General features: G+C 33.7%; 1 protein-coding gene across 1 annotated transcript; it reads left to right on the forward strand.

Moving 5' to 3' along the window:
• The first annotated feature begins 912 nt into the window (after nucleotides 1-912).
• Nucleotides 913-23967, forward strand: LOC132707430 (uncharacterized). Its single transcript, XM_060679290.1, has 11 exons — nucleotides 913-1611; nucleotides 1678-1860; nucleotides 2011-2209; nucleotides 3100-3312; nucleotides 3366-3552; nucleotides 6042-6668; nucleotides 10477-10636; nucleotides 10690-10896; nucleotides 13600-13833; nucleotides 16467-16739; nucleotides 19881-23967. Exons 1-11 carry the CDS (start codon nucleotides 1432-1434, stop codon nucleotides 20463-20465), a joined length of 3048 nt encoding a protein of 1015 aa, XP_060535273.1. The 5' UTR covers nucleotides 913-1431; the 3' UTR covers nucleotides 20466-23967.
• The last annotated feature ends 637 nt before the right edge of the window (nucleotides 23968-24604 follow it).

A 24604-nucleotide genomic window follows, 5' to 3' on the forward strand; every position in this document is an offset into this window, starting at 1 on the left:
TTCGCAAAAATAAAAAATAAATTTTGACTTTTCCGTGCTTAACACATAATAAAAATCTAATTTGCAAAAAAATGCACAATTTAGTAATTTTCATTGAAATGAACTCTCTATAAAAGAATATGGGTAATATGGGTAATAATATATATGGGTAAAATATATTGCACAGTTTTAACTAAACACAAAATAAACGGCAACCAATATTTACAGCAGAGCCATAAATCAATCCACGCCCAGCGTTATTTCAAATTTTAGACCCGCTCCCGCACTACGTCACTGTTCTTGCATGACGTAACTGCTAATTTTAATTAACACAACACCAAAATACGCGGCAACACCTGTAAAGCCCCAAAGTTGATTTAGGTTAAGTTAATGGGTTCTGAAATATAGTTCATTCATTGTTAACGATTAGATGAACGCGGCAACCTTCTAGAAAATTAGCATAAAATCCTCTTCACTGATACTTCAACCTTTTCCAGAAACATAAGCATTTATTCAAACCGGAAAAGCCTGTGATATTCCAAAAAAGCAAGAAAGAAAACAGTTCCAAAAAAAAGAAAATCTGCTTACGCTGTTCACAGTAATTGATTGGCATCTTTTAATCTACCTAGCGTTCTACCAAAACAACATAGACACGCAAAGCCAAATATTAACCGCATAAAAATGCAAATTCTCTGATCCGCCGCCGAACAGTCAATTAAAACGGAAACGCGAATAACGTGGAGTACCGTTAATTAAATCCCGATTTCGTTCATAACAACGCTCTTCCCTTTCTGCATATGCAAGGAAGTTTCCAAAAGAACCAAAACGACTCCACGAAACAAAGGAGGCCGTGGTCAAAGCGAATCGACAAAAGAATCAAGTGGGCCCTCATCAAAAGATTACCTCGCTGTTTTCTCACAGCCAGTTCGACTACGATCGATAGTTACACAGGGACAAGCAGGCCAAGTTTCTCTCAGACTGCTCCCTCCGACGATTGAAAGACCTCTTTTCCTTCGAAAGGGGAACGTAGAATCGTCGACTCAACGCAAACTCTGCTGCTTTATCGATCAACTTGCCCGCTTTCATCATATTTCACGGTACCACTGCATTCTACGTACCAGTTTGGATCAGAATCATCTTACCTGTGGAAAGCAGCTGCACACAGGCTGCATATCTTCATTGTGTGACGGTTTTAATTTGTCGTGCGTTGATTTTGTGGTGCGATTTTGTTGTTTTCGAACTAAATTTGGATTGCAGATTGTAATTAAATCCTCTAGGGCAAATAAAATTCTGGGTAGGAGGTTCTATAGAGCGGATACTCCAGCGTGAAGCATACACAGGAGAACAAACATGGCGGATGTATTCTGTCGGCTGTAACTTGGGTGTATTTATGTCGGGAAATTTGTTTATAGTTTGTCGTTTTTCGTGATTTAAACTGTTAAATATTTTAAAATGAGTGTCGATAAAGACGATAGCGCAACGGAAATGGACGAACCGGTCGAAAATGTTGACCCAATGTTGGATATGTGCAGGTTGTGTGATCAATCGGGTGAGAAAATGTTTGGTATATTTGAAGACAACGAGGATGGCTATGAAATAATCAGATTAATTAAAGAAAATCTACCGATTGTTGTAAGTTTTTCACTTAAATAAGAGTTAATAAAAATATAACCTAACATTTTAATTGAATTTTGTTAGATATATAAATCCGATCCTTTATCGAAGCAAGTTTGCGAGACTTGCGTTGAGACGCTTCAAACATTAAGTGTTTTCAAGAAAACGTGTAGGAAAACCCAAGAAAAATACGTGGACGAACTTAAAAGTAATGGTGATGTGACAAACAAGGATATTCAACTTTATTTAGGCTGTACTGGAAATAAAGTGAGTTGCATTAAAGTTGTTTGTTGTTCCATTACGTCAACATACGAAATTCTTGTCTTTTTTTGTAAAAATGTGAAAGATTGCTTTGAAATGTTGGCCTTGAACTGATTCTGGAGAAAATTTACTTGTACTCAATTTTTTTTAATGTAGATCGGGGATGGTGATGATGATGAAGAGGAAGATGATGAGCTTAAAGACAAAGGCACTTCTACTGATGATATATCAATTTTATGTGTGAACTGCAAACAGTCGATTCTGGATGCTAGTACAGTGAATGGTGAAGTCGAATTGTGCACAGATTTGCACAAAATTATTGCAGACTCTTTAAGGAAAAACAGAGTCATTACAGGTTAGTTTGTTGCTTATTGCTTGTGTTGTTGTGAAAATATGTTTTGTGTGATTCTTATCCTATTTTGTCGTATGTGAGCCAACAAAAGTAATTTAAAATGTTCACTCTTTATCTAAGGGCTGTTTATGGCGTTGATGCAGACTAAGGCACATGCGAAGTGTTGCGCTTTAAAGATGGATGGGCGGCTGGTGTGTAAAAAATGAATTGTGCTAAGCGGAAAAGAATTATGACAATAAAGCTTTGTATACAGCAGTGGGCAAGGGTTTATCAGACTTGGATGAATGGTTTGTTGGTTTTTAAATGGTTAAAAAATCACAATAAAAATAATATTCAGCATATAAGGTTCCCGGAAGTTTACTTTGATTTCAAACATTCATTTGAAGCTCATATTGACATGAAAATGTCAAAAAGAGGTTAACATATTGAAAAACAAACACTTTAATAAACTGGGAGTTTTAACAACACACACACACGTACAGGGCGTTTTATAACAATTACGAGAAATTTAAACTATTCGCTTGTTTAAAATAAAGGGTAGGTTGCTATATAAACTTTCGCTCAAAAGCCAACCATTAGAAAGATCTTAGATATTAGACAAATCAAATATTATGGAATTATTACTATTATAAAAATTGAATTGGACTGCCCCTATTATTCGACCTAATTAAATTTAAAGGAAAAACATGCAATGACCTAAAAATTTTTTTTTTGTTTTATGTTTCTTAATTTAAAAAAATCTTTCCATTGCGTGAAAGATTTAATGAACAGCGAGATAAAGTTTAATGATTTTTAAATCAAGACGACCTATCAAAAAATACTTTTCATTTGGAAACGTCAAATAAAGCTTTGATTTAATTTAATGTGCCGATTTTTCTTTTTTGGGAAAACAGCCGACAGTGAATCTGAAAAAGTTCTCCGTAAAAGGAAAATACAACCGATTTATCAGGAATTGGAGGATTCCTTGTGCAGTAGTCTTACGGAATTCACGAGGAATACGGAAGACGACAACACTTCCCAGTACGGTTTCGATATGAACAGTGATATCGAGACCGACGAGTCTGGTGAAGAGAGACACGCAAAACGCAGGAAAATTGACAGCGATGGTGCGCTCCTCAAACCTCGTGCGAATATAGCGATAAAGTATTTTTTTCTGTAGGAGTCTTGGGAGAACAAAAAACACATACCGAAGGATCGTCACCGATAGGTGATATCCCTGGGGTTAAAGAAACCGCAGGGAATGGTGAATCCGTCGAAAATGAGGAGGAGAACGCAAAAGGTGCACCAGAAGTGAAGGTTCCTGAAGTCAACTTTGAGGAATTATTCAAGGATGAGCCCGATGTTATGTGAGTGTTTCTTTTATTTTTTATTTTCTTGTTTAATTTGTTGACAAATAAAAACAGTAACCATAAACATAAACATATAAAGGTAACACTTATATACTGCTGAAGGGAAAATAACAAGTTTTTATGCAAAAATATTACACATATGTGTTGTCATTCTGTTGAGTGTGGAAATAATCAAACAGTTATCAGGAACTTCTACTCTAAATACGTTGTTATTGATTATTCTTTAGTTAATTTTAATAACATTAAAACCAACAACAGTTATTTATTTCCTCACTCAACGTGTAATATACAAACATAAATATTCGATTACTATTCCTACATAATAATTAGGAAAAGGTTTGCATTAAAATTTAACAAATTAAGCAAACAAAAGAAAAAGAACAGGAAATTAACAATCTGAAGAGGATCTAATCTGGCCCTGACCAAATTAACGTTTTTTAGTAAAATTAGTGATTGTAGTTATTTTGCATTTGAGTGAGTGGAGAGTTTACTGCATAATTCGTATTTAAAAAGTTACAATAAAGTAAATTACTAGTAATACAACCTTTAGCTCAGTTTTATTAATTAAAGGCGAATAAGTCTTTCTTCAAACCCAAGGTAATTTAGGTTTGGATAGATTTTGAACTCAAAATAAGGTATAAACTTTTTTTGACAATTTTGCTATGTAAAAGAACCACAGATTTAAGTTTCTCAAACAATAACTTGAAGACTATAGTTACCCCGAGATCCTTGACATGGGCCTTTTTTCAAGAAGTACATTATTTAGGCTGTAACTAAAATCAATGTTATTTTTGAACCTAGAAAAGTTTATTTGGAAGCACTTATTGGTATTAACTTTTAATTTGTTTATTTCACAGTATTTGGTAAAATTATTTAAATGTGATTGTAGTTCCCAATAATCAGAGAGAGTTTTAATCACCTTATGCAGTTTAATATCATCAGCAAAGCATGCAAACTTAGAGTATCCATAAACTAGCCCTTTCAAGGTCTATCACTTAGCAAAAATGTTTTCTATTGGATTATAAATATATATACCTACTCAGGTACAGATGTCCTAAAAATCCTTTTAGTACGTTTTGAAGTCAAGAGTTCCATACATCATTGGCATTCCTTGTTAAGTAGCCATTGGTACGCATTGGTCGTGATATTAATAAAATGGTAGGTTGCATTTCATGTTTGACTGAAAGTATACCCCCAAGGCTTTTATCGATATAATAATAATCACAATAATAATATTCTTTATTGCAGATATATCAATATAATAAAATGCATGCAGACTATTAATAAAAAAAAATTGAAATAGCTTTAAGAATCAGAAACATTGAGTGTGCGACCATTGATAAACATGCTTTTTATAAGTGTTAATAATTTTCAGTGCTTTGATGTGCTAGGCAATATTCTGTGTGCTTTAATTGCCATAAAGAATGTTCATTTTTCAAAGAGAGTAGAATTATGTCATCAGCATATAAATCTTTGTTCTCAGGAAATAAATGTATATTTTTTTACATAACTAATGATCCAAAATATAATGATGGAAGTGTTATTATTTTAATTTATAATTATTTTTCTGGAAGACCCCCATATCTTATAGTGGATTGGCCAAGACCATGATAAAAAAGTTTAATTATTTTGAGTGAAACAATCTCCTTCAACTTTCGGACAAGTCCACATATATTTCCCGGTTTTGATTGGGTCTGTATAGAGTCCCACGAATTTCATATGATGCGTCATTGGAATCGTCTAAATTTCTCTACAAGCACCAGTATTTCATCCGTTCTGTCATACCAAAACAACCCAAAATGTGCAAACTGAAACACTAAACCCAACAGAAATTGGACCGCCAAACTATTCACATGCAACACAAATAGGATAGGTCCCAGAATGGAGCTCTGTGGTACCCTCTGACTTATTGTGATTGTTTTCTGCATGATGATCCACGGTGTCAAAGATCACAAACCTTAAGATTCTTGTTGCAAAATCTATTATAATTGCATGAATTTTTTTCATAACGTTAATTTAATTGACTCTTAGACTATATAATCATTCAATAAAATTGCATGCCCGAATCAAGTTATCTTTCCAGCATCCTTCAGCGATGAAATATTGTTAGGGGAATGTTTATTGGTCTCTTGCCCAACTGAGCTCCATACGTAATAATCAAGGGGATTAAGATCTAGAGAACTAGGTTGCCATAAGTTTTGGGTGATGTGGTGATAAAAATTTTCAGCCATCCTATCTTGTGTCTTGTCTCTTCCGAGTTTGTGCCGATATTAACTGCCCTTTGCGCATAACGTAGGACTTATACCGGAGGTCTTCATGGACAACTTGAAAGATTAGATCCTCGAAGACAAAAAAGACAAAAAAATTGTTCTCCATAAATTACAGCCACATATATGGATGTCCTCTGTATTGCTAACTTATTTTTACCTCGTGCACAAATTTTCTTGTCGTTCTATGCGTGTATGTGATTTTTTTTCTATTTTCAGATATGAGCCTTTAAGTCTTTTACAAATCGCCTTAAATTGTATCAACGTCCAAAACGTCCCTGACTATGTTCCGGAACACTATACAGAAAGGTCTAGCGCGACCAAATGCAACGTTTGCGGCAGAACTTTCCAGAACGTGAAGTTGTTGTCGTTGCATGAGCCTTGCCATATCGACGTCGAAATCGAAGAAAAAATAGATAACCCGACCCCCTGGCCAGACACCCATCCGGACGCGCCTATTCGAAACAAGTGGCTCACTTATTTCGACGAAAACGGTTACGAAGAAGATGACATGGTCGTGGAGGAAACGGAGGAGGCCCCGATAGTCGAGGATGCTAATTTGCTAGCACCGAAATCTAATCCCACGTGGGACGGCACCAAGCCCGACCAAATCGTTTTGGTCGACATGAAACCCATGGTAAACGGAGTCTACCTCGGGGACTACACGAAAGAAGAGAGGAAGGCTTTCTATCAGTGCATGAGGGTCGGCGGGCAGACCAAACGGTTCTGCACCCTGTGCCGGTACTGTTTCAAGGACAATTGGGCCATCGAGAGCCATTACTTTTCCTTGGCTTGCCATTACACGTGCCGGCATTGCGGGATGCGGTTTAACAAGCAACGACATCGGTAAGATTTTTATATAATTAATTATTTTACTATTTAATCTTAATTAATTTTAATTAAATGACTATTTTAAAAACAAAAACAGTTCTCCATTTGCACCTATTTTTCTAGGCAAGAAAATCTTCAACCAACATTTAAAAGTTGGCATAATAATAATAAGCACCTGATTTGAACCAATTTTAATAAAAAAAAGTTGCTTATAGGAAAAAAAAGAGTATAAAAATACTTACAGTCTGGAAAATATTTTCACTTATATTTCTTTTACCAACGAAAGTGTGTAGAATAAATAAATTCAGTTTAATTTTGCAAAATAAAACATATTTAATATATTTCAAACAAAAAATTAAACAATCAAATTTTAATAAATCTTGGTTTAGTTCAGCACTAAATGCTAAAACAGACAAAAAAAAATACATATATTCGTTCATGATAGTTTTGTAACAAAAGAACCTCATTGTAGGGTAAGTAATTTTCTTTTGGCCATTCCATCACTAAATTAAAAGAATTTATAACATCATTTTATTAGAGTCATGCTACGTTTTTTCAGTTTCTTCAACTTCATTTTCTACTTCAGGATTTCATTCAAGGTTAAATGGATGACTTGCCTGGCTCGTTCCATAATTTCAGTAGGTGCGAAATTACAATCATTAAATAAGAATTTTTTACAATTTGCGGTTACGTTGTTGGGAACAGCTGATTTTACTTCTGAATTGACCTACATTTAACTCATATATTTAGCTTCAAAAAACTAAGTTGCTTATATAGAACAGTTGAACTAAAAAAAGTTGCTTATATAGAACATTCACTGTATTATTATCAGTGGGTTTTAAAGGATATAACAAAAAATTGTGCAATATTCTAAAATATAAAATTGTGGATTGGTGTTTACTACACCCTGCGTTTACACAAAAATGTGTTTTACTTGCTCATTGCTTCAAGAAGTTTGACCCGAAATCAATTTAAGAAAGCTGTGATCCCTGGTCACTCAGCTGGTGAATACATACCAAATTTGGTGATATTGAATTAGCGGTAAAAAAAATAATCCACCATCGCCATAAAAATATTTTAGTTTTGAGAAATTAAAATTATTAAATATGGGCAGGTCCTTTTTTAAAAAATTATGGAAGAGGTAGTTCAGATGAACCCATCGGTAAAATAGCTTTGTTCTATGAAACTTTTTTTTATTGTCTTTTTAACAAAATTCTGGTTCATGTATATTTGGTCATTAATAGATTAATTAAGTTTTAGAAAAATTAAAAAAAAATAATATTCTCAATGAAAAAAACAAACCTTGACTTAAATTTAAGTAGTTCAAATGAACCCATCAGAAGAATAGTTTTAAATTGTCAGCATTTTTACTTTTCTAGCAAAAATCTGAATAATTCTTTTAATATGAAAGCATTTGAAATAGAACAAAATTAACAATACTGGGAGAGTGAACTTTATAATAATTAAAAAAAAAACACTAAATTTTAAAAACCATTTGCTATTGCTTGATATACAAGACAAAAGACTAGCTTATACAAAATAATAACCACTAAACTGTCTTACCCTCATTGCGGATGCTTTTTAACTAATAGAATAAGAAAGAAAAAGAAGCACTATTTTTTTGAGAAGCAAAATTTGACAGAGGATTATGATGATCCTCTAGATTCTAAAAAGTACTCTAAACAGGTGGTTTTGGCATATTGTTAGTTTTATTATATATGTTCGTTTTTTTTATACTATCTAGCACAATATATCCAGAGGAAACTAAATAAATATATTTTCGGAACCAACATATGCTAAACGCATTTAAATATTATTATAATTTATCAAATTTATTATTAGTACTACTGCTACTAATTATAGCGCCAACACAAACGAAAATTAATCTTAATTAAGTTGTAGTGTTTTATTTTTTAGTTAAACTTACAGTTTCAATTCTCTGAATTTTCACATTTTATGTCCCGTTTTTGGCGACAACCATTTGGGCGTGGCAAGTCAATTTTTTGAAATAGAATAGTGATTGTTGTGCTCATGAAGTTCTTTTTTTACGGAATAAATACTCAGAGAAACTCATTGAAAGACGAAACAATGACTTATTATTGAATTATTTCAAGGAAAAAATGTGTAGTAATTTCCAATTTGTTTGTCAACGACCCATATGGAATGTTTTTTTTTTAATTAGGTGTTACTCTGGGTGTAAAGTAGGATAAGCACATGTCCAGTTTTCACAAATTTGGGAATTAAAAAATAACTTAACTTCAACTTGAATAAACTATAATTTCCATTGTCTGTATAAGAGCATGTTCCGTACAGGGTGTTTCAAAAAATTTTTCACTTATTTGTAGGGCAAAAAGAATATTAAAAGATAACATTAGATTGATACAGCTCCATAAAAGGGGTCGTAAAAATTTTTGTTTAATTATTTCTGAAACAGTTTAAGATATCTAAATCAAATTTACGTGACAAATACTTTCTGACAAAATTAAAAAATAATATTTTAATATTTTATGCAGAAGTGTCGCCATAGACGCTTATTTTGCCCGTAAACTTCACAGTCACATAAGTACATACAGTTTTCCTTAAGAATGGTACTTTTGTTTAAAGCAAAAATTGCTGGTGATCGATTTCAAAAACATGTTTATTAACCAAACTGACACTGATTTTTCAAAGAAACTTCCACAGGCTACTGTAATATTATTTACAAATCTTGCCGACTTTTCTTGTTGACTTTTTCTTCAGCTTAACTGAAACTGGCTCGCATTGTACTCTGTACCTGCTTATATATTGTTGGGGGGAGGAGCTAAATGTCTCGGATAACTGATTCCCAAATTGGTGAAAGGTAAATTCCTGAGTCGTGGTTAAGATTGTTCTTTGCTTATAGATTTCCATGGATACGCGGATTTTTCTTTAGTAGAAAAATTGATTACTTGCAAAAATTTTAGTTTTATTGAATAAGATTTGATGTACGGGTTCGTGATTGTGTTCGGCAACTGGAGAATCTGGAACCAAGCTTTCTCATCTTAATTGAAAAATGCTTGACTGGTACATATTTTTCTTGTAACAGTTAAATTTATAAACAAACGTCGGGAACAGCTATGAATTCGCCATTTTGTTATCTGGCCTTATGGTCAAAAATCCCTCCAAGATTTTCTTAGCCATTTAAACTCTTTAAAATACTTTTTACTATTCTACCCACTTAGATTGATATCTTAAGCAACCACACAATGTTAAACGCGACTTATGTCTTCACCTTTCACCAATATGGAAATTAACAAACTTACTAGAAATAGAGATCAATTAAAATTGATTGCAGTTATAGAAAATCACCTGAAAGTGTCTTCTTTTAAATATATTACCTCTAGAGTTGCGGGAGACTACCAACCTTTCCGCTGTTAAATGAAGATTGAAAACGATACTGATAACAGAGGCATTTTAAGTCCTAAATGAATTTAAAGAGTATTTAAAGAATCTGTATTTGTACAGTATTTTATATAATTTTTTATATTTCTTTTTGACTTGTCATTTATATGGACCAATAAAACATCATTATCATGAATAATCCGAGACCCCCTCAAAAATATATAAGCAGATACGAAGTTGAATGCGAGCTAGTTGAAGTTAAGCTCTGAAGAGGCCAACAGGATGATTGGCGAAACGTCAGCAAGTTTAATTTATAAACAACCGACGCATAAGGAATCCAGTAGATTTGTGAATAGTACAAACTAACGTTATTTTTAAGTATTCAATTACCTAAAAATTAGGAAGTGATTTTTGAAACACCCTGTATATTAACATTTAACACCTCGTTATCGACTTATGGCAGATTTGAGGAGCACGTCAAGGAGCACGCGGACAAACGCGATCCGATCTCGGAAAAAATTTACACTGCCAGCAAAGTGAACAACATAGTACCGAAGGTGATACATCCGGAGAAGGTGAAGGTGCAGCGGATCGTACCGGGAATGCCGGAAACGCCGCGAGAGGTGCCTCCCAGAGGTTTTAACTTCGCTCCCTGGTAACCTCGTAGCTTTTCCAGATAAGATTGGAGGATTACGAAACCGCGTCACCGACGAGTCAATCGTCCAACCCGATGCTGACGAGGAGACTCGAGAGACGCAGTTTGCCGCCCAACCCGGCGTATCCTCAGCAAGGCTTCGTGACGATCAAGGAGGAGCCGAAAGATTTTGTCGCGTCGCAGTCGAAAACCGGCAACCAGGCGTTCTTTTGCAGGAAATGTTACAAGGTGGGGTAAAATTTCATGTTTACAATTTGTGGTCAAATTATTTCAACTAAACGAAATTAGTAACGTTAATAATGTCGTACTGGATCTCGCAAAATTGAAAAAAAAACGCTATTTTATTACTTATTCTTATTGAAACAACAGTATTGTCTGCATTTAGATTGAAAAGGAAACCATGCAAATCATAATTAACAGATAATAAAATAAGCATCACAAAGTTTTATTTTCAATGTTTAAACAACAATTTAAACACTTTAGAGATTTAAAACAAAGAGCACATCATTATATATTGTAAGTACTTTTTTTTTCACTTAACGTTTAAACCAGAAAGTTGTATTTTTTGGCTTTGGGCACATGCAATATTAATGTAACAGATTTTATTATAAAATATATTTTTATTAGAATTAACAGATTTTTTCAATCACACTTAATTGTCGTTACTTAGGTTTTGGTCATAAAATGATAGAAAGTTATTAATAGTGTTTAGGTGTGATTTTTCATCCCTTCTTGGATATACTATTTTTTATAATTTTATAACGTCCATATATGACATATACACTACATTGCTTGTTTTCTTATCGCCAACAATTAAAAAAATGAACTACTCTTAAAACCAAAAATAAAACGGTTACAAAAACTTGGAGACACTGAAAATACAAATGGCGGTCACCCACACAAGTGTACTATAAAGTAATAATTTGTTTTAGTACATCATTCCGTTTGAAACAAATACGCAATACATGAAATATAGGAAAAAAGACAATTGTTCATTTGGACATCACAAACGCATAGTAATTTATTATAAAGTACATATTAAATAATGATAGATAACACTCAACAATTGCGAGATGTTATTTAAAATATTTTGATCGAATCTCACTAGTCATTTGACCAGCCCCAGTACTAAAGGTGACTATTATCAGGATTTCAAATCGGCAAATTACCTGGGGTCAGTCTCATGGACTGAGCTGTTCTCAGGACGGACTGTTTTCTCTTTTCTATGACATACTATACAAAACTTTTGACATTTTTTTACCAGTGGAAAAGATCTCTGGTGGAAAATTCGTCAAATGGTTTTGACAGGATCTCAAGGCACTTATTATTCAAAAAAGGATTGCCCATAAAAGATGTAAGCAAGGTAGGCTTCTGGGCAACTAAACAAAAGCAGAGAACATCACAGATAACAAAAACTGTATAAATGAAGTGACCTGCGAGTGTGAAAAATCTTACGTAGGCGAAACGAAGTGACCACGGGATGTAAGAATAGCAGCAATGTGGAGAAACAATTAGATCTGGTCTTACAGAGCACACTTGGATAGAACATCACAAAAGCAAATGGACAGACGTCAGAATTCTACAAAAGAAATCCATTGGATGAAAAGAAAGTTCATAGAAGTTGCCTTCTTGCAACGCAACAACAACATCCTAGTATAGAAATTACAGCGCTGTGGCAACAACGCATCTATAAAAAGAATTAATGCAAGGATGCGAGTTTTTTTGCGTCAAGAGAGAGCCCAATAATGTCAACATCTTTGTCCTAACCTAAAATGTGAGTGACTATTCTAGCTCTCCAATTATCAGATGTACCTGTACTTATAACAGGGTAGAGAACGCGTTTAAAGATCTTAACCTATTTGCTCTGAGGTTTGAAGCCTTTAAACGACACTTAAGGGGGTATACCAATTTAGACACTGTAATAAAAAGTTGTAATTATTTCTTAATTTGATTTAGCTTGTAAAAAATAATTTAAACTAGTCCACTGACTAAGTATCTTTATTTGACATTTTGTGCTTTTATTTTATTGGACAGCTGCGTCTGTCTGTGGGAAAGACTTGTTTATAAATAAAAGAATTCAAGACTCAAAGTTAGATTTTGGGAAAAAGATCACTTTACGGGTTGTTTCATTAATGCCTTGTTATTTCAAATTTACCAAATGAAACTTTAATTTATTATTTATGTCGGCAAATGATATTTAAAATCAAAGTAGTAAATGTTATTATTCATGTTTATTACTTTTTTTACAATTCCTTCGAATGTTAGACATTTCTATGTTCTGACATGCTGTTTTCAAATATTTAGTATTACCATGTATTTTTCGTTAATCCCTGATCAATTGTTGGAGATTTCCATTTCAAAAAATGAATAATGATGAATAAATTTGATTGCCCACCAGATAAGAATTCCTCCATTTCAGAGACTCGAAAACAATTTCCAGCATTTGGTCTTCCCTAATTTACTTAATAATTGTTTTTTTAAATTTGCCTCGTTACTTTTACTGGGACACTCTATATACAGAGTGGTTCGAATAAAAATAAGTAAAAGAGTTTAAACAATTTAAAAAAATTCTTCTAATTAGGTAGGTATTATTGTCACTTAAAACTAACGTATAACATAAATAAACTAGTTTTTATTTTACCAGTGGTATTCGTGAGAGCGTCTTAATTATTTTAAGTAATGAAAAAACGGGTGCGCCAATGGTTTATCTCTAATAAATTTAGATCATCTGATCAATTGTAAACAAAAATGGTCTCTTCAATTACTTTCCATTTTTTTTGTTATTTAAATTAATTAAAACGTTTCATTGTGATAAATTTTAAAAAATTAACGCTTTTAATTTATTTTGATTGGAATTGTAGACTTGGGCAATGTCTGCGTGAATGGGTATCATCTTTTTAGACAATGAAGGAAAGTAAATAATATTTTCAGGTATTTTTCAAATTGGACGAGTTCAATATTCACAACAAGAACTGCGACTACAATCAGCAGCCGCAGACCTTCCGGACCATTCAGTTCAACTCGAATCCGCCTGGTTCGGTCGCGAAATCGCCTAATTTAGCGAAAACGACCGTTCCCTCGCAGAACAGCGAGAGGCGCAACGGGGATTTGAGCAACGCCGGCCGTCCTGTAAGGAATTGTGTCAAAGAGATCGGGACCTACAAGGTAACATGCCCAAAAAATCCAAAATTTCACAATTTTAGTTAGCGGTGAGGGCTTTTAAAGAACATAAATTGAAATAAACATGAGTTATACTCAGCAAATAATGGCAACATTGGAAAATTTATGCTTAAATATAGAAAAAATCACAAAATCGCCAGATACATCTATATCACTTTATTAAATAATAATAATATCTATACAAGAAAAAAGGAGGCCGAAATTTAATTTAAATAAGATTCTAGTTCAGTCCCCAGGTAAACTATATATAATGTCTTTTAATTTTCACAGTGCCAATTACACTAAAATTCTAAATCCTCTACACAAAGCTCGCTGTACGCTACCATGTCCACTATAAAAAAATTGTAAAAAACAAAAAGAAGTTACTCATATAATATTAACTTAAAAGAAACTGTTTATATTGATATTTAAATGCGCTCACTGATAATGTTTTTAAGTTTTTAAGTTTTTTTAAATCCTCGTTAATATAAAGTTAAGCGATATTTACGACATTCGCGAAAAATGAAATATATATTTGTGTGTCGTCCGCATATAGGCGCACATTGCAGTGTTTAATGCACCTATTAATATTACATGTGTAAATTGAAAATAATAACGGGCCCAAAATTGAACCCTGTGGTACTCTACAAATTTGTTTTTTGTTAGCGGCGACAGACCAACATTTGTCTCTATGTACTGAAAACTCTATCCTCTAAATAGTTTAAAATTAATTTACCAAAATTAGAGTGAAAACCAATATAATAAAAAATTCACATGCTTTGCTTAAGTCTAATAAAGTCAACGCTGTGGGTTTGCCTTTATCGGTCGCATTAATGATATTGTCAGTTAAGAGAGCAGTGGTACAGCTGAATTCTGGCATGAATCTAGATTAGCACGTTGGTAAAATGCAAAATTGGTCAATGTGTTCCATCATTTGATAGTATCAGTAATATACTTATCGGTCTTGAATCATTAAAACTGTCAACATTTTTTGTCCACACATTTCAGTTAGATCAAAATGAATGCCATAATTAGTTCTATTGAAATCAATATTAAATAGCTTCCTATTTGTAACATTCATATTTTGTAAAGTAATGTCAAAATAGTTTCGCCTACACTCTAGCGGTGGAATGTTCAGTAATTTCATAATATCAGTGTGGTTTGTCTAAGCCTTTCAGCGTCTACACGATGGAACTTTTAAAGGAAAATCTCCTTTTTAATTGATAAATGTTACTACACTCTCTGTTACTCTTTCAGAGGGAGTTTTTTAAAAATCTCTATTTTTTTGCGTTTCTATATACAAATTTAATGGTTTAACCTAAAACTAACAGTGTAATAGGTATAAGCAGAAAATTTTGTTTTTATATAGGACATACAGTATATTTTCTAATAGTTGAAAATGTTTAAGAGTGTACTTGCTTTAAACAAATAGGCTTTTCATCGATTAAAAAATATACAGGGTATTCGATATAAAAAAATCGTTTTTTCTGTATATTTCATATATCTATTAAATAATGGTTCCAGTACGGTAAAAATTTTCGTAGAGAAGGTAAATGATTTTCCGCGCATGTCTCTATATTACACCCACTAATCTGCACTTTCCGTCATTTTCTTTTTAAACGGTGATTTCCACGCATTGAACTTGTTTTTCCAAAGCATTTATCGAGATCTAGGCATATTTTGAGGAAATACTGCCGTAAAAACGCCTGATCCGCGGCCATATTGGATTTTGGTTGCCACAAGATCATTGGCTCTCCAAATTTTTTTCTTATCTATCGTTATTTAATAATAATATGTATTTATGATAAATTATTAGGCCTTTGAATGTCCAATTTATGCTTAACCCCGTTTAAGGATTATTTGAATATGATGTTTGGGGGTTTGGGAAATCAAAATAAAAATATCGACTCTAGTTCTCAGAATAAATAAATATAAATAAATAAATATTATTTACCATATTTTTATAAATAAAAATTTATTATTTTTATTTATTGTTTATCAGAAATTGCCTTTCTACAATAAGAAATCCGCATCAGACACTATGTAAGCCTAAAAAAAAACAAACATGTGATTTCAAATATACAGATAGAAGTTATAGTTTTATTTTTAGTTTTTTTTAAAAAGTATATATATTTCTAATAAGGTATTTGTAATAAAGGTATTTTTATTGGAAAACTCCATTGTGGTAAATTGTTTCAAATTGATACGGAGTAGATCTGGTCGGGTTTAATCAAGTAAGGGCAGCCTTTATAGGAAAATTATCAATTTAAATAACTTAGAGTTTGGTAAATTAAGTGTGTGAAACCTGTTTCGAGGCGAAGCAAACCACTTGAAGATGATTTAGGAAAAAGATTTTTTTGAAATAATAAATATAAATTTCGTTGTATTTTAAAAATTGTTTCTGTCAAGTGACACAAAAAAAATTGACACAGTCAATACATAGTGTCCAATTGCCACACAGTGAGCATACCTGCACAAACGCAAAAAGTGGGAATTTAAATTTGGAAACAAATTTTAGAACCTTAGGGAGGGCAGAAAATATAAGTAAAATAATAATAAAAAAAACTCTATGGATAATTTTAATATAGACACTTTGACTTGTTGCGTAAACCGAAAACACTGACCGACACAATTCATAGGACGAAGTCTACATACCCAAAGAGATATTGAACGAGCGGACCACCTCGAACCAGCCCCAAAGTTTCGTGTGTCACATATGCGGCACACCGTTCCCGACGATATATTCGCGAAACAGTCACATGCGGATTCACAAGGGCGACATGGGCGGTTTGCCCGGCATGCTCATGCCCTCCCCGCATTTGCAAATGAGGCCCCACCCCCAGCAGCAGCAACATCATCGGATTCCGATGCAGCACCAGCAGATGAATTATCCCCGATTCGAAGACGTCAAGGTAATTTTTGAGTAGTTACGTTCCCACCCACTTAACTTGATAGTTTAGAGGCGAACGGACGAGCTATCAGCGCCAACATTGTTGATCATTGAACATCGCGAGATCTTATTGGTTGCTTGAAAACTAGTTTTGAAATGATTTGTTCTTCCGCATATTGAATCCTTTAAAAATGTATGTGTGCATGTATTTTCGCCCTAGACAAGGCCTCCAGTAGCTCTATGGCATAAAGCGACACTAGGGTATGCGACAAGTTACTCGGGTGGAGGAAATAATCATGCTTTTTTATAGTTCACGCGATGGGGTTAAATATTTCGATATTTTGTCGTAATCATGCTAACGTTTTTTTAAAATTGTGGTAAAAGGACATTTTAAATCAGGGAATATTGTTCTGACATCTTTAGTGCTATTCAAGCTATCGTCGTCACACCAATGATGTCCACGCTCAGTTTAAATGGAATTGAATATAGGAATATAAATGTTCGGGAAGATGGCATTTTTGACATTCCTTTAATTGCAAATCAATTATACCTAACTCAATTTTGGACAATTGCAATAAAACGCTGGTTGCGTTTTTTAATCATCATCACTGGATTCTGGAAAGTATACAATATCCATTTATTTTCATCTCAATTCGGTTTATCGGATCCCGATATCATTTTAGAATAGAAGAGAACGCCTATACATTACAGACAGACATTACAACTGAAACTAGTTGTGAGTTGGGAGAGAAATATTTTGACGCATTGAGAGGAAGGGCTTTACGCCTTTCTTTTTTTGCTATTAATGAATTTTAATTATTTTTCAATTCGTTAATAATTTTGAAATACATGTGGTGGCGTTTTTTGTTCCTAGTCGTATGTAGTAATTGGTTTTCTTTATCAAAATCTAATTTAAACTGAACCATAAAAAAATAAAAACTCGGTTAAGTTTCGGATTTTTTCAGTATTGCATTGTTCAAAGCGAAGTAACCTAGAGTCCAAAACGTAAACGGTGGTAATTGGTTTATTTTTTGCGCGTTTCAAGTGATTATTGGATTATTTTAGTCATAGCTCTTTTTTCTGTGAAAACTGAAGATCAATTTTTCTTAGACGATTTAAATGTTCTTAGGTTTTCCTAGGCGTAGGTAAACATTACATTAGATTTTCCAATTCTTCTTTCACATTTGTTCGAATTAGCCACATTTCCAATGTTGTCAAATCTGTTTCAAAGGTACTAAATGAGGTCTTTAAAATTAATAATAATAATAACGATAAGAATAATAATATACCTTATTCAGGTAAGTTTGACAAATGCAGTGTGGCCCTGCTCTTTGCTGATTTCTACACTTATCCTTGTAAATAACAACATATAAACAATAATGCACAAAGATTTAAAATAAGAGTTACATTTTATATCTTTCAAAGTTTTTAGTTTGTTTGAAAAATAATTTATTGTCGCCTTCAAAAATGTTTTGGTGTGATTTAATGATTTTAATAATTTTGAAATCATCTTCATTGTCTTCATAATCTTCTTCTCTTCATATTTTAATCTCATTTAGAATTTGGTTCGTGTCTAGAACCAGCTTAATATTGCCTATTTTTATGACTTCTTCAGAAGCAAGACGCTTAATATTTGTGTTTAAAGACGAACCAAGATCTTTAGCACAAAAATTTGATAGAGCTTGTTATTAACATATGATTGCACAATTCACTATTCCACAAAGTCTATGATGATACTGCAGTATATGTTGACAGTTACCAAAGAAAATTGGACGTACAAAGAATATAATAAAAGAATACTGGGAAAAAGAGAATACACTTTATATAACGAAGGATCATTTTCTGGTAGTAGCAGTTCCAATTTTGGCCCTAACAATGAAGGTGTTTCATCGAAAATACAAACTAATTATGGATTTTTCAAAGAAACTTCCACAAGCTACTGTAATACTTTTTATAAAACTTCTGGATTCCTCCTGCGTCGGTTTTTGTTGACTCACCCTAGCTAACGTTTTGCCAATCATCCTGTTGGCATCTTCAGAACTTGAGTGAACAGTTTCAGAGAGGACATCAGAACTTGACTGAACAATTTCATTCAAGCTCTGAAGAAGCCAACAGGATGATTGTCGAAACGTTAGCTAGTTCCAGTCTACAAAAACCGACGCAGGAAGAATCCAAAAGTTTTATAAAAAGTATAAACTAATTATGATTTACTTGGCAAATTAAATTTTATGTCGGAGATCTTAAGAAAATAATCCAAATAATATAATAAAAATAATTAAATACAAATAGAAACCCGGAGTGGCGGGTTCTGATGGCGAGCGGGGCGACATAGGGTTAGACTTCTAGGAAATATTAAAAGATTGCACATAACACAGTGCTTAAAACAAACGAATAATCTAATCACTTCATTGATCATTAAAGGGAATCCCAACGATCCGCGGCCCGCTAGAGAAACTAGGGAAAATCGCCAACTGCTCATTGGCTATCGGAGCTACACTCGACTCGACTTATCCCTGGTTTCGATAACTCCAGACTGTCTTAACCCGGGCCACGTTCCGTTCACCTCGGAAAGATACCTAAGTGGGTTCTATAATAATCAGAATGACAGAATTATAACTGTTTAGTCTAGATCCAAACACCCAAAACGAAATATGGGAAAATATGCTTTAGTTTTTATTGCATGGACAAAGTTTTCGGACAGTAGTTTATTTCATGTAGATTCGCCTACTTAAATATTCGCACATCTTTAAGGAAGACCCTGATCTATTATTACATAGAATATACATGAATCCATCTCTGAGTAGTTTTAATAAATGCCAAGTACAACGGATTCTGTCTCTCTTACTGGGAAGTAAGTAAGTAATCGTCATCGTTAGTGACGGCTGTCTTGGATTGATCAGATAGATATTTAGGGTGGAGCAACATCCAAGCGGAAACAAGATGAACAATCCATTTTACTCCGTCTGCCATTTTATTGCCCACTGTGCCATCACAAATCGTAGGACTGTATTAAATTTACAGATGTCCTCTCTGAAACCTAGATATTTAATAATAGTGATCGGAATATTGTGACTAATGGTATTTAAAAGGATTAGTATAAAGTATAGTGGTTTAGTTAATCTTGCGAAAGGTGCACACTGTCATTATTTCGTGTTTATGCCAGATCAAACAAGAGCCAATGGACAGTTTCGAGCCGATGGTTGAAATCCACGAGGGGGAGCAACCATCGTCGAATCACAGCGTGAGCCTGCAGCCGCGGGAGCTCAGCGGCGGTGCGGTATCGATTACTCCGATCGCTAAGAACCCCAATCAAAAACCGACAATCAGTCCGAACGTCATGAAACTTGTCCAGAACAACCCGAACATCACCATCCACAAAAAGGCGCCGGAACGACACGCGTCGCCCGCGCAAAACAACAACTACGGCGGACCCGCCCCCAATTACATCAACAGCTCGCCCAACTACGGCGCCGGTCTGATCAACTACCCCGGCAATTCCGCGAACTATGGTCCGAATTTCGGCAATTACCCTGGCAGTTACGGGGCGGGTCCCCAAATGATGCAGGGCGATGCGGACAAGTCGTACAAGTGTTCGAGCTGCTGGGAGGCGTTCTCTAACAAGTCGCACTTGTATTTCCACAAGAAGAACCAGTGCGAGGGATCGCGGTTTCCGTGTCCGTTTTGTAAGAAGCGCTTCGGTACCGAAGCCGCTTATAGCTCGCATATATTCTACAGCCACCCTGAATGATCTACGTAATCTGCGTCCGAACACCTACGCCCTTCGGTTAGGAGGTTGGAGTAATTTCACAGAGCTAAAACTAAAATATAGGCAAGTTAGGGGTAGGGGTACCCAGTTTAACTTCGTATCATGGCCGCTAGAAGGCGCGACACATGGTTGATATAACACTAAAGATTGTTTTTCTGCTTGAATCTTTAATAGGAAAGAAGTACAGATCTGGTTGCAGACTTTTTTTTTTAATTAGCCATTGAAACAAGTACAAATGCTCACCAATCGCAAAAAAAAAACAATAAAAAAGTAGCAACAAATCAAAATTTACGTACAGTGCGTCTCATTTTTGATGATTTTACGGCGTGTTCCCTTATTAACGAGGCTGTCGTGTTGTAGCTTTCATAACCCAACGCTACATTTTTACTACTTTTAGATACAGGGTGATATTGCAAATTCTTTGCTTTGAAGTCGGCGATCCGCGCCCCTTTGCAACTTTTTTTTGTTTTCTGACATGGGTATGATAGCATGTCAATAAAAAATAAAGTTTTTCTGTATTTATTTTTAATAATCGTATATGTTAAACTCACAAATTTTGATATAAAAACTAAACTTGTGTTTTCTTTTTCTAAACCATTAGTAGATAAAGTCATAAAAGTGGAAGTTTCATTGTTTTCTCATTAAGGTGTAGTTAGGGATAAATAAACATGTTTTTACTTTTTTTTGCAAAAAAAATATTAACAAGAAAACTGCATGTTCGCTAAATCGAACGTTACGCATATGGGATAGATAAAAAATAAAATAATTTTACAAATATTGAACATTATTAAGCGATATAGTATTGTGGAAAACAGTTTTTAGGATGTAATTTCGGTAAACTTTATATTTTCTTTAATTTTCGGAATACTCCGGTAAATGATTTATTTTATTAAGTTTTACATCATAAATTGATGATGGCGCAGCTTCTCCTTTATTAGATTAAGACTTAAAGCAATGTATCTTCTAAATTTCAATAGAACACTAGACATTTGGTGGGAAGGATGTACTTTTTGAAAAAGTAGCCACACACTCAAAACGGGTACATAGAAGTGATAGGAGAACCATTTTTTCTGCCTCATTCTGGTTCGGTAGACAGCGACTAAACCATCCAGCTTGTCAACCCGTCCCATACCTTTCAAAAATTTTAGATTGGGAAATTAAAATTTTTTATTTACTCTCTCGGCAGGAGCGAGGAGTATTTTTCTATATCAGTAGATTCGAAGTTGGATGCTGCCGTAACAACTTTATTGCCTTTCCATTGGAAAAAGTATTCCTTCCGCGTTTTTCTTTGATAAACTTTTTTTGGTCAATCAAATCTGTTAGCTCTAATAGTACTTGTGGCACAGTATCCTAACGCAGAAAGATGGTCCAGTAAGTTTATAGAAGTAAAATAATTATCCGTGAAGATTTTAAATCCTTATATGCTTATATCAAGCATGTCTAATACGACACTACCATCTAAACCAAATGAGGATGTTTATTTTTGAGAATGATTTTTTCCCAGTGTCAAAACTCCATATATCCAGTTTTTACTGCCGAACCGTGTGGGTTGTCCCTTATTTTCTTTAAGTTTCTCTATTAGGGGCTGCAGTTTATATCATTTATTGTGGTTGCCGTTTTGACTGTTGTTTTTATAATGTAAATTCCTCCGAATTGTTTCAAATCTGTTTAGTCTCCTGCTTTTTGATTTTTTGGCACATCGTTTTCATTTGTATAGTATGGGTGTTTATTTGGTTATTTACCGTATTCAGAGAGTAGAAGACCTCCAAAAATGACAAGTAATTCGCTTCTTGTCATGGTCAAAATATTGTTTTTTTTTTTGCTGAGCATATACGTTTTTTTGCTTTTTGATATTTCTATGGGTGTCTTTTTTCCATTAACTAGATCACGATTCTTGACACTTTAGTTCTGCAGAATATCAATCAACTTGCCGCTCTCAACATTACTTTCTTCCAATAACAATGTTCGATAAAGTGGGTTAATGGAACTAACTATATGTTTTTTAATAATTTTATTATGCTTAGTATTAGCAAGAATATAAAACACATAGGAGTTATTTCAAATACAAATCATAAATTTAATTTTTTTATCAAAATAAATTTGTGTGTGTGTGCATAAAAAACGCGCATTATACACTCCCCCTATATCCAATTTCTAATAAATGTCATATTCTGCGACAGCATGAGCCACAGCGGAAATCAATGCCATTCTTGTGTGATAACTGAAGTGTATTAGCAAAACTCGTAAAAAAAAATTAAAGATATATGCTTTGTATTTGAAAGACCTCTTACGTGTTAAGGCATACAGGGTATTCTATAAAAAACAACAACGAGAGACGAGTTTCAAAAGGAATTTGATTACACCATTGGATCTTACGTAAAGAACCCTGTCCAGACCACCTTTTCGATAAACGAACTACAATGAGTGTCTAAAAATGCAAAATTTCCACAATAACCTTGTATCTAAAAATCCAAGGTGGCTATGACATTTTTGTTTGTGTCACCTTTAATTAAACTGATCAAAAAGGGAGATAGATACGCCGTCAAATCTTTAAAAATGGGACAGCCTGTATATGGGTGTGTAAAATAAGGCGGGCTTATAAAATGTTTGCTACCTTTTTAGGTTACGTTACTGGTGGCGCTGCGGTGCCAGTTGACGTCATCCCTTTAAATGTCAATAAACTGAACCTTGAGAAATCTGGAATGTCGACATTGTTAAATATTTATTAATTATATTAAAAATAAGTTTCCAGATCACACATTTTTTGTTTTTCGTGTTGAAGGATTATCTTTTTTTTTTCATTTTGCCTGTTATCAGTCATTTCTATGGTACCAAAATATTGACAAAGGAGTGGTATGGGAACATAGGCTAGTGTTACGCCAGTTAACGATCATGTGACAAACTTGGACTGTTCTAACCAGTTCCTCTTGGCTTTACTCACCGAATCCGATGAAACGTCGTCGCCATATCCGAAGATGTTTGTTAACGGTTAACTAGTTGACGTTTCGTCGAATTTAGTTTAATTTATGTGTGTACAAAATTTGGTTGGATTATCGAAGGAAAGAAGACTGAAATTTACGAAACAAGATCTGTTATTAGAAAGAAGGACGGGAGAATGCACTAAGGTTTTTTTTTCGCGGATACGTAACGCCTGTATTTAGTGTAAATAGCGAACATTTTTATCCGTTTTTACCCAAACTAATTTTTTCGTAGGTTGAAAAAAATAACTCAGAGATAAAATGCCTATTATATGAGCTTTAGGGGTTAAGATACATATTTATTGTATATTTTTAGGGTTCCATTGTGAGCGTTGCGGAAATATTTTGTACAGATTTTCGTTCAATAATATTTTGTAAGTACCAAGTTCGTTAGTATTAATACCACTTATATTGGTTTTACTTTAAATGTGAAGTTTTTTTATTGTATATAAATAAGGTGTAATAATTTTCGTCGAGATAAGATAAATACAAAAAGTTTTAAAATGGTTTTCATTTCAGTTTTTGAATTTAACAATGTCGTCGTCGGTGCTCAGCCCCAAAGGATTGTTGAGCACAGATTTCAAACACTTATTATGGCAACGCCAAAAAATTCAGTATCGATACTTTGCTGAAAACTTAATATTTGTAGCCCAAAAAAATCAGTATCGATACTTTGCTGAAAACGTCTTAATATTTGTGGGTAATGTTTCGATTTTCATTCAAATTAAAAATATTGACAAACCATCATGATCTCTGTTACTAGTCTCTAATAAGTAAATGTCGCAGAAACAATCGTTTAAACTAATTGGCAAATTTCGACAGTTGACGTCACAATAGTATGGCGAATAAGGCATTACAAAAACAGCTAATCAATATGTTTTTTTTAAATTCAAGTTTATTTTTTGTTTTTCGGAAAGGAGACCTCGTCCTAGACACCAGTTTGTCGTGTAGTGAAAAATATATAATAATTCGTAATTCCAAACATCCACTTTTATTTTCATGGAGGTTGTTCGTTAGGTTTTGATTTAAACCTCTTATTTATTTTTATATATAGGGTTTTCGGCTTCAGGTTTCATGAATTTTCTTTACAAATAGAATATCTTTTGTTTTTTTTTTTTAGTTTAATTCTCATACTACTAGCAG

This window comes from Cylas formicarius, unplaced genomic scaffold (assembly GCF_029955315.1).
Source record: "Cylas formicarius isolate icCylForm1 unplaced genomic scaffold, icCylForm1.1 PGA_scaffold_9__14_contigs__length_23061073, whole genome shotgun sequence".
Lineage (NCBI taxonomy): Eukaryota > Metazoa > Arthropoda > Insecta > Coleoptera > Brentidae > Cylas > Cylas formicarius.